This window comes from Pectinophora gossypiella, chromosome 18, assembly GCF_024362695.1.
Source record: "Pectinophora gossypiella chromosome 18, ilPecGoss1.1, whole genome shotgun sequence".
Lineage (NCBI taxonomy): Eukaryota > Metazoa > Arthropoda > Insecta > Lepidoptera > Gelechiidae > Pectinophora > Pectinophora gossypiella.
This window is the reverse complement of record NC_065421.1, coordinates 671,909-688,832: the sequence shown is the minus strand read 5'-3', so window position 1 is coordinate 688,832 and position 16,924 is coordinate 671,909. Positions and strand designations below refer to the sequence as shown.

Sequence of the window (16,924 nt, the reverse complement as noted above, 5' to 3'; positions counted from 1 at the left end):
AATGTTATAATGTAATTTGAGTGCAATAGCAGCTCTTCAAGCAATAATTTCAAAGTTGTTAGTTTATCTATAATCACTGCCAAGTATAAAGAGAACATTATCATTTCAAATTGCGCTTTTTAATTACCATTCTTAATAGAAATTCCGAATCGAAGAGTGTGTGTAATGACTAATTATAGAGACTGTTTGACGTTGTGTTAATCAAGTTGACGTGTAAATGTAATGGGTTATAGTTTAGAATTAGACTTGACAACGTAATCAAATGTGATACTTTTTATGAAGTAAATTATTTATAAACGGCCTCCGTGGTCCAGTCCGGAGGTCCCGGGTTCGAATCCCGGTGAGGACATATCACAAAAATCACTTTGTGATCCCTAGTTTGGTTAGGACAGTACAGGCTGATCACCTAATTGTCCAAAAAGTAAGATGAACCGTGCTTCGGAAGGCACGTTAAGCCGTTGGTCCCGGTTACTACTTACTGATGTAAGTAAGTAGTCGTTACATGAGCAGTGTCAGGGGTTTGGCGGCTCAATAGTAGTAATGTTGGTTGACCCAAATAAATTAAAAATAAAATAAAAAATGTAAGTTTTCTTTGAAGTTTGTATGGAAATAGTGCCTGTGACGTCATCAATAAAAACGGTCAAACGTCGTACTCATTGTTATATAATTTATAAATAAAATTCGAAAATAAGTCGAAATGTAAAATGAGATTGATTTTTGATAATTTTATACTGGCTTCTATTTCTATCTATATAGATCAACATTTTAGAATTTATATTTGCCCCAAACAAATACCCTGTACTACGTATAGAACGGTAACTCTCCGCTCCGCAATAATAGGGTAGTTTGCAACTAGTCAAATCAGTATCTGCAATAACAAGGCTCGCACGCCGCGTACGGTCACGACTTCATATACAATTTGGTACCATGTCACATTAACTTTTTTGACAAATTGAATCAAATCAAATCAAATATACTTTATTGCACAGAACTACATTTAAACAATCAGACATTAACACATGAATACAGTACAATTTGGGCGGCCTTATTGCTCTAGAGCAATTTCTTCCAGGCAACCACCAAAAGGAAATAAACATTTACAAACTGTAAGTCTCACTAAATGTCAAATAATAATATGTTAGTGCGACATTATATTGAATAATAATACGAGTCCTAAAGTGGGTACATTATATTGCTCATGACTGTACCATATCGATAATTTCATGACTATATCTGGGTGGAATTACTTAAGATAGTAAACCGAGTGGACAATTTTTTTTCTCTATTTTTTTTTTTTAATATCAAATCATTTACTTTTTCCATCACTAATTTAAGAGCCACGCTCTTGTCGGTGCAGCTTTTTCCATGCTACTTTTTTTAAGGAAAAATAGGGCAGTGGTATCCCTTTTGCATTCGGCCCCGCAGTACTCTGTGTGACGCGAGTGGTCTGGCCAGAGCAGTCTATTACAAAGCCTTAATAGGACTCCTGTCCTCCGCCTCTGAATAGTACTGACAGTTACTACTGCCCTCTGTCAGGTTCCAGGTTACAGTCCCCGTGACTTGTCCCTTCCGTCTTGCATTGCCGTACCGATGGCTCCGATCTCCGCCTCTGCAACCGTTGAGGTCTTCACCCGGGCAAGAGTTCTAGGTTATACCCGTAGGTCTGGGTCCGTATCTGGACTCAGCCACCATCTCACTCCGGCCTTGAAGTAAGAGGCGCCCACCCCTGCTCTAGGCGATGTAAGATATAATTTCAGTCTTCTTGTTATTCTAATAAGAGCATAGATATACGAGTAATTCTCATTACTTATCTGCTCTCAGACAGACGCAATCTATAAAACAAAAACCTTCGAAAGAGTGGTTTTCCTCAGTGTTCCTCCGGTTAGGGTTAATAACAGAAATAATTCGGTTATTAACCGAAATAAATATGTGTTAACAGTACAGGCGTATACCGAAACATTTCGGTATTCTTTATCAAGGGGGTTATTGCGAACACTGTTAACAGAAATTAAAGGTTAACAGGAATGATAGGTTAACCGCTTTACAAACGGTTATTTTTGCATGTTGCCATTCCGTCATGCGAAACGAATGCTGGCAACGCTGCGCCAAGCAACCTGCAGGCACTTGTCGGCGTCGTTTAATCGTTCCACGCGCTTTGTTTTTTACTATAAAGGTCGTAACGTAGTTGCAGAACGCATGATCCGATTTGGTTACGTTTTTTTTTTGTTTGATAGGTGATAATTACGAGAAGATTTGTAGACATGACGGAAGGATCCAGGGTCTGATGATGACCAGGTTATATTATATTATTATATATACTGGACAAAAAAATTACGCAAGATCGCCGAGTTTGAGTTTGTTTGACTTGTCTTGATGAACACTCTGACCCTAGGTGGTTGTTGGTGGTTGATACTCAGGGTGTGATGATAACCAGGTGGTTATAAGGATAGGAGCTCGATATTAAAATAACGCTAGACCTCCGAGTTTGGGCTTGTTTGATTTGTCTTGATGAGCCTTCTAGCTATACTTGGCTTTGGTGGTTGGTATTCAGCGTCTGATGATGACCAGGTGGTCATAAGTTAGGAAATCGATATTAAAATAACGCGTAACCTTCGAGTTTGGGCTTGTTTGAATTGTCTTGATGAGAACTTTATTGGTGGTTGGTATTTAGGATTGGATGATAACCAAAAGGAAGTTTGGGTTTGTTTGATTTGTCTTGATGAGAACTCTGACTCTAGGTGGTTGTTGCTGGTTGATACTCAGGGTGTGATGATGACCAGGTGGTCATTTGTATTGTCAACTTAGAAACTCGATGTTAAAATAATTTGCCTTGACGAGCATTCTAGCTCTGGTTAGTATTCAAGATCTGATGGTAACCAGATGGTTATAGGAACTCCATTTTAAAATGACGCAAGATGTGGTTACTAGTATGAAGTCGGAAGGTAGTCGTCATGGAATCTAGACAATATAATAACGCTCTCTAACTCACTTGTTTGAGTGATCTTGAATATTACTCTGATCTGAGATGGAATTGGGATGCATCTTAATATGTAGCCATAGGATGAAGTCCGTATCGCATGGTTTAGGCGTATGGTACGTTACGGTTTTGTATGATGCGTATATTAATTTAAAGACTTGAATCGAGTCTATTTTTTAGTCGAGGAATCGACTGGATTCGACTAGAATCGATTAAAATGGACTGGATTTGACAAGCACCTAGAATCGTCACAATCAGCTTGAATGGACTTAACCTGACACAAATGACTTGAATCCACTCCACTAGACTGGATTCCACAAAATCGCCTGGAAACGACTAAAATCGACAGTTTTTTATTAATAATATAGGCTCACGTTTGACCGCGTTTGAAAACCGCGTCATTCTCACCTGGTGGTATGGGACGATGTGGTCTAGGGTGAATCACGCTTACCTAGTAAATGCCTATTCACCCTAGCCTTGAAGAATGCCAAATTATAACGAGTTGGAAATGCAGACAACAGTTCCAGTCCTTTGCTATTCGCATCAAAAAGGAAGAGGCAAAACGTTTAGTGCGGATTGGTGGTATATCAATAACATGAAATGTCTGCCGACGACTAGTTGTTCGAAGATGGAATAGTGTGGGTGGAATTAACTCATGAAGTTCCTGCACACACTGAACCGCACACCGAAGTGTATCCTATAAAAAACCGCTACCCTTCGTCTGTGTTTTAGACTTTGGAGTCGAGTCTTCGAGACTCATTGTCTACGAGCTTTAATGCTCAACGCTCCACCAAGTCGAGAGCGGCCAACCGAGAGCTGGCAGAGCCTTGCCAAAGGTGACAGCAGTACTCCATACTACAACGAACCTGTGCTGTGTATAGATCGAGCAACTGCTCTGAGGGGAAATATCATCTGACTTTAGAAAGGATGTCTGATTTTTGGCTGCAATTTTGTTATAGACTCGGTGTAGCAGCCGAAGTTTAGGTTGGCAATTAGGTCCATACCATAGAGCTCGAGATAGTTGGTAATTGACGTGGATATTAGTGATGGTGTAACGAATGTAAATTTTTAGACATTCGCGCATGCGTATACGAATATCTGCAAAAAATATTCGCGAATGCTAATATTCGTTACATCACTAATGGGTACACTCCGGAACATTGGAGCCAGATTCGTTTCGCGGTGAACAGACATGCCTGGGTTTTGGAAGCGTTGAATTCGACCAAGTTGTTGTCACCCCGTTCTGAGACGGACTTAAGGACGGACTTACTATAAATAAATAAATAATAAGGGTCAAATTCACACGATTCATAAGATTCTGATAACAAGTTCTGATAACGCTGACATCCCTGGTGCTTGTTCTCCGTCACTGTGCTATCGTCTGCATACCCATAGGACATAAATCAGCAGATAATTGATCTGGAGCAGGAAGATAGTGGGAGAGAGAACAGATCCCTGAGGGACTCCGGCACTAATACCATGTAAATCAGACGAGCACCCATCGACGACTTCCCAAATCCGTCTATTCCTCCGGAAGTCAGATACAGAGACAGGCTAGAAGGGATCCCATATGCCGGAAGCTTTCCAATAAGCCTATGGCTATATTTCCAATAAGACTCTCCCAAACCCTATCAAAAACCTGTGTGATATCAAAGGACACGGCAAGAGCCTCGCAAGTGTGTAGCGTACACAAGAATTCGCCAGTTGACCTATTACGGCGGAAACCAAATTGGCGGTCACTAAATAGATCGTTGGTGAAGGTACGCTAGAAGGGAATTGTTCAAGTTCGCTGAAATGGGGCGGTAGTTAGCAGGGTCGGCACGGCACGACTACCTTTTTTGGACATAAGCTGCACATAGGCAAGCTTACATGGGTTCGGGACTAGTCCTGAACCCAAAGAGAGCCGGTAGAGCCGTGTCAGTACTGGAGACGACTCAAGTGCACAGTTCTGCTGTACGATTGCTGGAATACCATCTGGACCACGGAACTCATTCACGTCTAGAATGTGAAGCATTTTTAGGACCTCATGTTGCCGGATACAGATCTCTGCCATTCTTCTTCTTGTAGTTTCGATGGCATTCAAATTTTTTTCAGCCCAGTATTGCCATTGCCAGATCACAAGGAGGTACACTAGGTGGAATATTGTTCTCAGCATCTAGACGAGAGTCGCAGGTGAGGAGATAAATAAATTTGCCTTCTCGTGCGCGGTATAGGTCAGCGATCCATCAGGTTTCAGCAATGGCGGCAACAACAGACGGCAGAAATTAGCTAGATAAATACCAGTTGGGTACTTAGCCAGTTTCGCACCGATTTGGCCTACTTATATATATGGTCGAAACGAGCTCCGCGTATTGTCCTCTTGCAAGACTTGGCGGCGTTATTCGGAGTTTTCTTCAGAGTTAGGAGCTTTGCAGGTATATTCTTCACCCCACACCCGGTATGCGGGTCTGCGCAGCTCGTCGGGTCTTCTGAAGAAAAGCATACCTCACTCCAAGGATAGGACGCGAAGAAGTGCCGCATCTCATCCCAGTCTGCTAACTTGTATCGTCATATTCGCCTGGATTCTCTGCGGTTAAGATCAGATGGGGGATAGACAGATAGAGATCTCACCAAACAATGGCCGGAAGTTCCTAAAGGAAAGTCACTGATACTTGATATTGGTCCGGATCAGTTGTCGGCAGAAGGTCCAAGCAGTTGGCGGTATGGTTGGCAACGTCAGGTACCCTTGCAGCGCAATTTACCAGCTGTGAGAAACTTAGTGACAAGGCAAAAGCCTGCACCTCTTTGTCAGCATGGTCGGTCTGCTGGAACGGGTACAAACACTCTTGATGGTAGGCGTTGAAGTCCCCCAGAAGAAAAAGTTGCGTTGATACTCCGCATTACCAACTCCACTTTGCCAACTCCGATGTGTCATTAAGGTAGGTGAATAACCTGGAATCCAGTCGAGTGAAGTGGAATCTAGCCATCCTTATCGATTCCAATCAATTTTGTAAATTTTACTCGAATCCAGACGATTTTAGCCGATTTTTAACGATTCCATTCAATTTTGTCGAATATAGCCGATTCTTCAAAAACGCTTGTTTCCCGTTTGTACCCATCTTTCTCTTTCCAGCTGAGTTTGTTTTAATATTTTACTCTTCGTTAGTAATAACCTATAAAACCGAGGTTAACCCTTGATATGTGTTAACAGGTTTCAATAGGTTAACAGATTAACGTGTTACCGTAATAAAAGGATACCGATTGAATCTGTTAACCTTTTATATCGGTTAACTTTTTAAATGGGTTTTCCGAACACTGGTTTTCCTTCGATTCTTATCTTACTTTTTACAAGTCATAAAGATAAGAAATGTTATCTTTTCTTATTATATTACTGCACATTGCGCTTGTATTCGCCGTCTGATTTATGACGGCTGTTATATTCGATAATAATATTTGACAATGCCCGATAGTGATAATAATTTAATATATTACAGTACTAGCTACTCAGTAATTAGTATAACATTAAACATAAACTGCCTATATACGTCCTCCCCCTCAACCGGAGGGGTATAGAGTATACTCCACCATGCTGTTTCACTGCGGGTTGGTGGAGATGTTTTACGGCTAATAACTGAAACCAACGCCTATACTGATAAAAATAGCCTCTTTCTTCTATCGTGTGGGTTGTGAGGTGGATTACCAACATCATTAACCCTGGTGTCCGGGTTATTAAGCCGCCAAAGGCCCCTGCCGTGGCTCGTGTAAAAATAGTGAATAATGGATTGTACTTGTTTTAAATTTCTCTCGTGACAAATCATGGATCATCTTACTTTCAGACAGAGACTTGTCCTCATCATCATCTCCCTAGCATATGCCGTTTTTCACCGAGTTTATATGGAACTAGCTTTAGCCCGCGACTTCCTCCGCGCGGCGTGTTTTAAAAGAGAGATCTTTGTGTGTGTGGGAGTGCATGTCAAATTTCAAGCATCTAACTTATGCAGTTTAGATTTTTTCATACAAATGTTTTTTCCCGCTAACTCCCGTTCCCGTGGGAATTTCGGGAATTCCTTTCTTAGTGCACCTCTACGGTACCTAAGCTACGTCCCTTCCAAATTCCAAGTGCCTACGTTTAGCCGTTTAGGCTGTGCGTTGATATGTCAGTCAGTCAGTTTCTCCTTTTATATATTTAGATACTGCCCTGTGACGTCATCAATAAAAGCTGTCAAACGTCGTACTAATTGTTACTTAATTCTTAAATAAGTGGAAAAGTAAATTGAGATTGATTTTTGAACATCTTACACTGGCTTCTGTTTCTATATCAGCATTTTATAAATTATCATTGATCTAGTAAAAGACCATATTCTATACGTAACAATTACACATACAGACAGTCATGAGCAATATAATGTACCCACTTTAGGACTCTGTCGCACTAACATATTTGACATTTAGTGAGACTTACAGTTTCAATTTGTCAAAAAAGTTAATGTGACATGGTACCAAAGTGTATACATATTAATGCTCGTGACCGTACATGAACAGCATATATACGTCCCACTGCTGGGCAAAGGCCTCCCCTCAATGACCCGGCGGGAGGGGGGCTTGGAGCATACTCCACCGGCTTACGCTTACGGTTAATAGCCGGGACCGGACGTCTTAACGTGCCCTCCGAAGCACGGAATCATCTTACTTTTCAGACAATCAGACGTAATATTTACCTATTATTCTATATTTCTGCCCATCCTAATAGAGATGATATGAGTTGTATGTTTGTCTGTACAACAGTAAGCAATATGACTAAGCTCCGCCCGTCCGACCTTCGCCGACCGAAAGTTGTCTGCCTGACCTCATGCGACCTATCAGCGCGTATTGTTAACAGAGCTTTATAAGGTCAAAGGTTTTAATTGTCCTTTCCAATTATACAATGGGATATAAATTCCATCTCTTTTCATTGGCAAATGTCTTTTTTTTACGTGACTTATTGTAGACATGCCGCAGATGGCATTAACTACTTGGCCGGACAAATGGGGAGCGCTGAGGGCTCTCACCTGGTACAAAATTTAAGACAACAGGCCTGAGAGTGCCCAGTTGAGGGCGAATCTCGGCTCAGGGCGTTGTCTGAGAGGGAGAATATTTGAAAGAATTAAACCACCTATTAACCGACTATTTACTTATATGAAGAGTAAAAATAAATAAATACGTAATTATTGTGGTTAGAGCATTAGGCTCACGATCTGGAGGTCCGGGTTCGATTCCCTATGGGGACATTGTCGAAATCACTTTGTGAGACTGTCCTTTGTTTGGTAAGGACTTTTCAGGCTTGAATCACCTGATTGTCCGAAAAAGTAAGATGATTCCGTGTTTCGGAGGACACGTTAAGCCGTTGGTCCCGGCTATTAGCCGTAAAAATATCTCCACCAACCCGCAGTGGAGCAGCGTGGTGGAGTATGCTCCATACCCCCTCCGGTTGATTGTGGGGAGGCTTGTGCCCAGCAGTGGGATGTATATAGGCTGTGTTATGTTATGTTACATAATTATTGACTGATTGATTGAACAAGTCATAATTGTCACGTTTTTCTATGACGTCACAGTGTGCAGTGTGTGTGTGTCAATTGAAGGGAAAAGAGGAAGGGGTAGACCTAGGATAACATTTATGAAACAAATAAAAGAGAAGGTGCAGGTCATGTCGTATCGGGAGGTGAAGGTTTTGGCGGGAAGAAGAGAGGAATGGCGATTACTCCACCGACAAGAGCGCAGCTCTTAAATAAAGAGAGAGAGAGAGACAGTGTGCGTTTTCATACAAATTCCATAGTATTTTCGTATTTTGATGTTTAGCTAAAAGTAACTGATTTGACTGGTTGGAAACTAGCCTGTTCTCTAAAATCAATGACGATAATAGGAAACATTTCCGAAAATACCTTAAGAGCTTTTCAATCAACGAAATTTTTGGAGATCCGCCAATGTGATGACGTAAGGAACCCTCGGGTGAATCACTTGACTGCGCTAGATCGCTGCCTAATCGCGTAGGTAATGGGGCAGCAAATACGTTACTTGATTAAATAAAATAAAAAAATAAATAAAATATATATTAAGTATTTTTGTTTAAATAAAAGGCAAACAAATTAAAGAATCTAAATAAAAATAAAAAATAAAATAGAAATAAAAATAAAAACAAAACAAAAATAAAAATTGTTTATTTTTAGACAACTTAAGTCCATAGAGTGTTAGTAACAATACCCTTAAAACTATGTTAGCAATTATCATTATACTAGGTAGGCAAGAATTATACAAAACAAACAAACATTAAGAACGTTAATCATCCATTAATTGAAGCCGCGGTAGCATACATACATAAACTCACGCCCGTATTCCCCGAAGGGGTGGGCAGAACTGCAAATAATCAAGAAGCTATTTGCAGCCACTTTTGATACATAGTCCTAAGGTGGATAATGATAAACCGTATGATGATAGGGGATCAGCCTATCGCTCTTACAGATGATCCATCATGTTCGACAGGACGCTGTCCCTTTGTCGCCTTTTACGACATGCACGGGAAGTTTTTATTTACTCCCAGTCCAGCAGAGGAGTTATCGTTCGCAAGATGGGAATATTCCATCAACGGCACACCACTGGTTCAGGCACGCGGCATTCATTAATCTTGTTGAAATATTCGTCGTTTGCCAACCGCTTCAGAACTAGCAACTACTAATACAAACTCCCCAAAATTATATTGCATTATGTTTTTAATGAGGAGCTCAGTGGCGCAGCGGTAAACGCGCTCGGTCTGCGATTGTTGAAGTTAAGCAACTTTCGCAAAGGCCGGTCATAGGATGGGTGACCACAAAAAAAAAAGTTTTCATCTCGAGCTCCTCCGTGCTTCAGAAGGCACGTTAAGCCGTTGGTCCCGGCTGCATTAGCAGTCGTTAATAACCACCAATCCGCACTGGGTCCGCGTGGTGGTTTAAGGCCCGATCTCCCTATCCATCCATAGGGAAGGCCCGTGCCCCAGCAGTGGGGACGTTAATGGGCTGGGGATGATGATGTTTTTAATATGTGTAACACAACTATGTAAAATAGTTAGTGCGGCACGCCATTGCGAAAGTTGCTTAACTTCAACAATTGCAGACCGAGCGCGTTAACCGCTGCGCCACCGAGCTCCTTGCTACGAAAAATTCCACTCGATATTAACTCTCAATCATAAGTTGAATCCGTCAGTATTCGTTACGGTGTCACTAACACCCTGTTATTATAAATATTATGATGTAACGCTGCCCTGCGAGAATGAAATATGCCACTGTAAACAAGACTGTTATTTTACGGATGTGTTTACGAGGATTTAACTCTACAATTTAATGGCTTTGTCATAAAATTCTGCGTTTATGTCTCAACAAATTATAGTGCAAAGTGCTTTATAAGTTCAAAGTCGCCACAGTTTATGCGTCAACGGTTCTAAGAAAAATGGGGAACTTTCCAGGCTAAGTTCCCCAAAAAATATAGATGGTGCTGTACAGATTTGCTTACGTTTAACCCTTCTAATTTAATGGATAACAGACATGAGCAACTTTTAGGCCCTGCGCAGACGACAGACTATCCGTGACGCACTTTTTAGTCTGTGAAAATATAACCTATGCAATTATATGCAGTAAAGGACACGACGCGCAAAAAATCCGGCGCGTTACTGCATATAATTGCTTAGGTTATATTTTCACAGACTAAAAAGTGCGTCACGGATAGTCTGTCGTCTGCGCAGGGCCTTATCTTGTGTTTTTGGGTATAAATGATAACCCTTGTTATTACACCCAGGTAGAACGCATCTTCCACTCATTATTATTCTGATCAAAATAAAGTGAAGCAATCAAAGCAAAGTATCAACATAATTCTATACGTATCTCATCCAAATACATAAACAGCCTATATAACGTCCCACTGCTGGGAACAGGTCTCCACTCAATCAACCGGAGGGGCTATGGAGCATACTCCACCACGCTGCTCCACTGCGGGTTGGTGGAGGTGTTTCCACGCCTAATAGCCAGGACAAAGGGCTTAACGTGCCCTCTGAAGCACGGAATCATCTTACTTTTTCGGACAATCAGGTAATTCAAGCCTGAAAAGTCCTTATCAAACAAAGGACAGTCTCACAAAGTGATTTCGACAATGTCCCCATCGGGAATCGAACCCGGACCTCCGGATCGTGAGCCTAACGCTCTAACCACTAGACCACGGAGGCTGTCATCCAAATATCAAGCTTTAATTATTATACATGATTCTGTCATTACATTATATTTTTGAATAATTATGTACCCCAAGCAATGAGAAAATAGGTTAGTATCACGTTAAATCTGAACAGATACCATTAAATTGGTATCTCCGACATTCCAAGAACGTAAATTTTATTATTGAAAATTAAGTGAATTACTAACTAATGTATTTAATAACTATTATATTATACAAAAATCATTAAAACTGTACGTACATCGTTTACTACATAAACATAAACAGCCTATATACGTCCCACTGCTGGGCACAGGCTTCCCCCCAATCAACCGGAGGGGGTACGGAGCATACTCCACCACGCTGCTCCACTGCGGGTTGGTGGTGGTTCGTTTACTAAAAATTCAAAATTTCCTTGCAAAGAAAATTAAAAACATTGGACGTGGGTAACCACGTAGGTTAAGTTTAAAGTAACGTCTTCAACCTAAATAAAGATTTTATCTATCTATCTATTTATCAGTCCAGCCTCCATCGCGCTATGTCTTGCATCGGAACTTGTATAAATATTTCAATATTGCCGGCCGGCGCATTGGCTCGCGCCCAGGTAGCCAATTTATGCACAGAAATATAGGCCGAACGCTCAAACTGCTCTGTACATCGCTTGTTGTGAAAAATAATGCTTCCAGGCAAATGTATTTTGGCTATTTTAAGCCTCAGTATCAGATACGAGGATCTTATCACATTGGTAATCCATATCTTTTTCTATCGTGTGGGTTGTGAGGTGGAGTACCAACCTCATCAAACATGGTGTCAGGGTTGCTATTGAGCCGCCCAAGGCCCCTGTCATGGCTCATGTAACGACTACTTACTTACATCAGTAAGTAGTAACCGGGACCAACGGCTTAACGTGCCTTCCGAAGCACGGATCATCTTACTTTCGGACAATCTGGTGATCAGCCAGTAATGTCCTAACCAAACTAGGGACCACAAAGTGATTTTTGTGATATGTCCCCACCGGGATTTGAACCCGGGACCACCGGATCGTGAGCCCGACGCTCAACCAGTGGACCACGGAGGTCGTTATAATCCATAGTGGAGCCATGATGGTGCGAAGTCGTAAGATGCATATTGGTGCTGATACCTTCCTAATTTTATATAGACTATATCCCAATCGGGGTAGTCAGAGGTACATCCATCGCAAGATGAACTGAGTACCCACACCTCACGGAGGACAACCTCAGTGGTCTAGTGGTTGAGCGTTAGTCTCACGATCCGTAGGTCCCGGGTTCGATCCCGGTGAGGACATCACAAAAATCATTTTATGATCCCTAGTTTGGTTAGGACATTACATTAGGAAGAAATGACAAGAAACTGCAACAGCAACACATCTTTTAAATCAATGAGGGTACATTAGGTTGCTACTCCAAGTTATTTAAATGTTCCCTCCTACGTACATTTTTGCATTATAATTGGTAGTACCACTCCGGTTATTGACATTTATATGTTGTTCTCTGATGTTTGGGACCTCGCCAATTATGTGTAGGTTAGACAGAGTAAGAAATTCAACACACCCCAGACACTCCATACATAAATGTCATTCCCGTGTCCCGCTTAATTCGTAAGTGCGAGTGAGACGCAGTTCAATATCAGTTCTCAGACAGCCTTAATCTCTTCCGGGCAACCTTAAAAATCTATACACGACGGTACACATAACTGGTTTTACATAATTTTGTGACCTGGGAGGTTAAAAAGGCCACATCGAAGCAATTCATCTAAAAAAGCAATATTGGGAACTTTAGGGTTTAATTCTCTAGAGGTGAGGCGTAATTGCACTCTATTAACAAATGCCTGCCGCACGTTACGTGGTGGTTCGGACTGCCCGGAGTTGGTGACGCAGCTGGTGAGACTGTACGTCCCCAACGTGCCCACACACAACCTGCGGCTGCGCAGCCACCCGCTGCTGGCCATGTCGGCGGCGCGCACTGTGGCGCGCACACACTCGCCACTCCTCCGTGCCGTGCACATGCTTAATGCACTCCTTGCATCAGCACCAGAGTGTGATCTGTTTGTGAGTGAGTGGACGTATGTGTGTCGCGAGTGTCTGAGGTTCTGCGAGATGTTGAATGATGTGTGCAAATTAAATGAGTTTTTATATTGTTTAAACTTAAGTTTCATATGTTTTTTATTATACTGTTTATATTTAAAGTTTCACGGCGCATTGGCGCTTCTGCACTGTAAAGTCGCGAAATGTAAATAAATAAATAAATTGCAATTTGACATTTGCGCATAGAAAAGTAAGTGCGCAATGCAAAGAAATGTCAAATAGCAATATTGCTTTTTAGATGAATTGCTTCGATGTGGCCTTTTTGAACTCCTGCTGCAGTGTACTAAAACCTTTATAGGTCAATGACCTGTAGTCTGTGTTCCTGAAAGTGCTAAGTTGGTTTTTTTTTGCGTTATGTTCTAGGCCATGGCCATGAGGTGGTTGGGAAGCTGAATTTGCGTGTCAATTACAAAGATATACAGAATTGTAAGTTCTGCCTGTCTGTCTGTCCGTGTACACATCATGCCATCATCATTGTACCATAAAACATCATTACAGCCATCTTTACATCTGCAAAAATTGCCGCAAATTATCTTCCGAAAATTTGTTGCCCTGCCTACCCTATTGCGGTTCACGGGCGAGAGTTTGTGTGTAATTATCTGTCACCTTGTTGGAAAACTTGCGAGTTGTATGTCGCTTTGCAAAGATATTCAATTTAAATTCAAATTAAAAATATTTATTTCGGAAACCATGTTATGTTAGTAACATAAAGCTTATATACTAGGTAAGTAAGATGATCCGTGCTTCGGAAGGCACGTTAAGCCGTTGGTCCCGGTTACTACTTACTGATGTAAGTATGTAGTCGTTACATGAGTCATGTCAGGGGCCTTTGGCGGCTCAGTAATAACCCTGACACCAGGGTTGATGAGGTTGGTATTCCACCTCACAACCCACACGATAAGAAGTAACAGTAATTTAGAAAAATCTTCGCCAATATCGAATAGTAAATTTCAAATAATGTCCAGTCAGTGTGGTACACAGGCTTGCTTCTCAAACGGGGAGCGCCGGGTTCGAACCTCGGTACTGGATTTGCACCAATGAGTTATTAATTTATCTTAAATGCAGTTTTCACTAACTTAATTGGCTCGACCATTATAGACGGCGATACGGCTCACCTATCACGTTGGTCTAACAGAAAGCTCGGTGAGGTGTACAGTCATGAGCAATATAATGTACCCACTTTAGGACTCTGTCGCACTAACATATGTGACATTTAGTGAGACTTACAGTTCAATTTGTCAAAAAAGTTAATGTGACATGGTACCAAAGTGTATACATTGCCTAGGTATTGTTGATTGTATGGCGCTTAGCAACGGGGGTGTAAGTTAGGTTTTTTACATTATTATAATTTTGTGATCTTTTACTCTTTATTATACGTTAATACTGAGTTGGTCATCTTTCATTTCGCTCGCTAATATCGTACATATTAATGCTCGTGACCGTACTCATGTACCTCTGACTACCCCATTGGGATATAGTCGTGAGCTTATGTCATGTTAATTATTGAATAATTGTAGTTATGTAGTATTGCCAGTTACATAATATGTAATTTAATTTTTGACGTTCAAAAAGCGCTATGTAAGCCAATTTTGAAGAGTAAATATTTTTGTTCTTTTTATGGACGATAGGCTGGTCACCATAAGGCTCATCATATCCATCTTAGGACTTCATATCAACAGTGGCTGCAAGTTCTCTTTGATTACATATGGCTCTGCCCACCCCATTAGGAATCACGGGCGTGAGTTTATGTACGGTCACGAGCATTAATATGTATACACTTTGGTACCATGTCACATTAACTTTTTTGACAAATTGAACTGTAAGTCTCACTAAATTAATGTCAAATATGTTAGTGCGACAGAGTCCTAAAGTGGGTACATTATATTGCTCATGACTGTATGTATTTTTGTAAATACATTTACATTTTCATTATTACCTCATTCGCTTAATCGTTTTCAATAAATTAATGCTTTAAAACTCGTTTGGCAACGTTTTTGCTTGCATTTTTGTGTTTATAAACATATTTAAGAAAGTTGTTTATCCTTATACAGTGTTAAGGAAAGTCCCCAAAACACGTTTGTCTGCTGGCATGATTAATCTCGAGAATTACGAGAATTTAAATGTTTCTCGAAGTATTTCAATGTGCTCGATGTATTTATGTATACAAGGTGTAAGTGACATCGTAACGAAAACTTTGAGGGATTATACAGAACATGATTCTGATTTGATATCTAATGGAATTTTCCATCGCAAAAGTATGGAACTGAAAATAATAATGAAAAAAGCACTAAAACTTTCATGAATTTTCCGACAGGAAATTCCATTTGATATCAACTCAGAACCATGGTCTGAATCATTCCCCTCAGTATTCGTTACGGTGTCACTAACACCCACACGTTCTTGTATGGCTACTTGTACGTACTTGTGATTCATGATTCATCATCATCATCAGCCCATTAACGTCCCCACTGCGAGATCGGGCCTTAAACCATCACGCGGGCCCAGTTATTAACGACTGCTAATGCAGCTGGGACTAACGGCTTAACGTGCCTTCCGAAGCACGGAGGAGAACGAGATGAAAACTTTTTTTTTGTGGTCACCCATCCAATGACCGGCCTTTGCGAAAGTTGCTTTACTTCAACAATCGCAGACCGAGCGCGTTAACCGCTGCGCCACCGAGCTCCTCAATAAATCCTAAATAAATGATTATGAATTATACATATTAAACTAAATCTCTCCAAACAGCATGATGGATTTCGAAAACAATCACTTAATATGGTACACCTATCACGGCATTCCCATACATTATTCATAGAGACGTGTTCACACGGAACCATTCGCATCGCCTTTCATAACACGAACTGGCGGGTTATCGTGATGGTGGATGCTACGACTAAACGCAAAACTATCTCAAATAATAGGCTAGTTTCCAACTAGTCAAATCAGTTACTTTTTACTAAACGTCAAAAGACGAAATTACTATGGAATTTGTGTGAAAAAGCACACTGTGACGTCATAGAAAAACGTGACAAAATGTCGTACTTATTATTACATTTTTATTTATTAAAATTCATAAATAAGTTAAATAGAAAAAAGAAAACGTTTTTTGTCACCTTTAGATCTGTCTCTATTTAGTAATCAGAATTTGATAATTTATCTTTGACCTAGGATACTACCTAATTCTTCTTCTCTTTCGCGTGTATTGTAAGGTCAATGACCGATTTCATCAACATTGATGTCAGCGTTACTATTGAGCCGCCAAAGGCTCGTCATGGCTCATGTAACGACTAAATCAGAAATGAATGCGGATTTGACCTTAGAACGGAAACCCAATCCAATACAAGTCAGGTTAATGTTTTTTTTTAATATCTTTTATAATTATTTAACAGCCTCTGCAGTCTGGGTCCCGGTAGGGTCATAATACAATTATCACTTTGTGAACCCTAGATTAACAGCCTCCGTGGTCTAGTGGTTAAAGCGTTAGGCTCACGATCTGGAGGTCCGAGTTCGATTCCCGATGGGAACATTGTCGAAATCTCTTTGTGAGACTGTCCTTTTTCAGGCTTGAATCACCTGATTGTCCGAAAAAGTAAGATGTTTCCGTGCTTCGGACGGCACGTTAAGCCGTTGGTCCCGGCTATTAACCGTAAAAA

General features: G+C 40.9%; 2 protein-coding genes across 5 annotated transcripts in view; one reads left to right on the top strand and one right to left on the bottom strand.

The window, feature by feature from the left end:
* LOC126375344 (ATP synthase-coupling factor 6, mitochondrial) overlaps positions 1–16,924 on the bottom strand; it is a 153,017-nt gene that overhangs the window by 73,423 nt on the left and 62,670 nt on the right. The window lies entirely within an intron of this gene.
* LOC126375263 (atlastin) overlaps positions 1–16,924 on the top strand; it is a 46,014-nt gene that overhangs the window by 3,758 nt on the left and 25,332 nt on the right. For 2 of the 4 annotated variants that reach the window (XM_050022189.1, XM_050022190.1), the window contains one exon: positions 13,635–13,697. The exons of the other annotated variants lie outside the window; for them this stretch is intronic. In XM_050022189.1, coding sequence (XP_049878146.1) covers positions 13,635–13,697 — 63 coding nt within the window. The remainder of the gene's footprint in view (positions 1–13,634; positions 13,698–16,924) is intronic. 4 annotated transcript variants of the gene reach the window in all.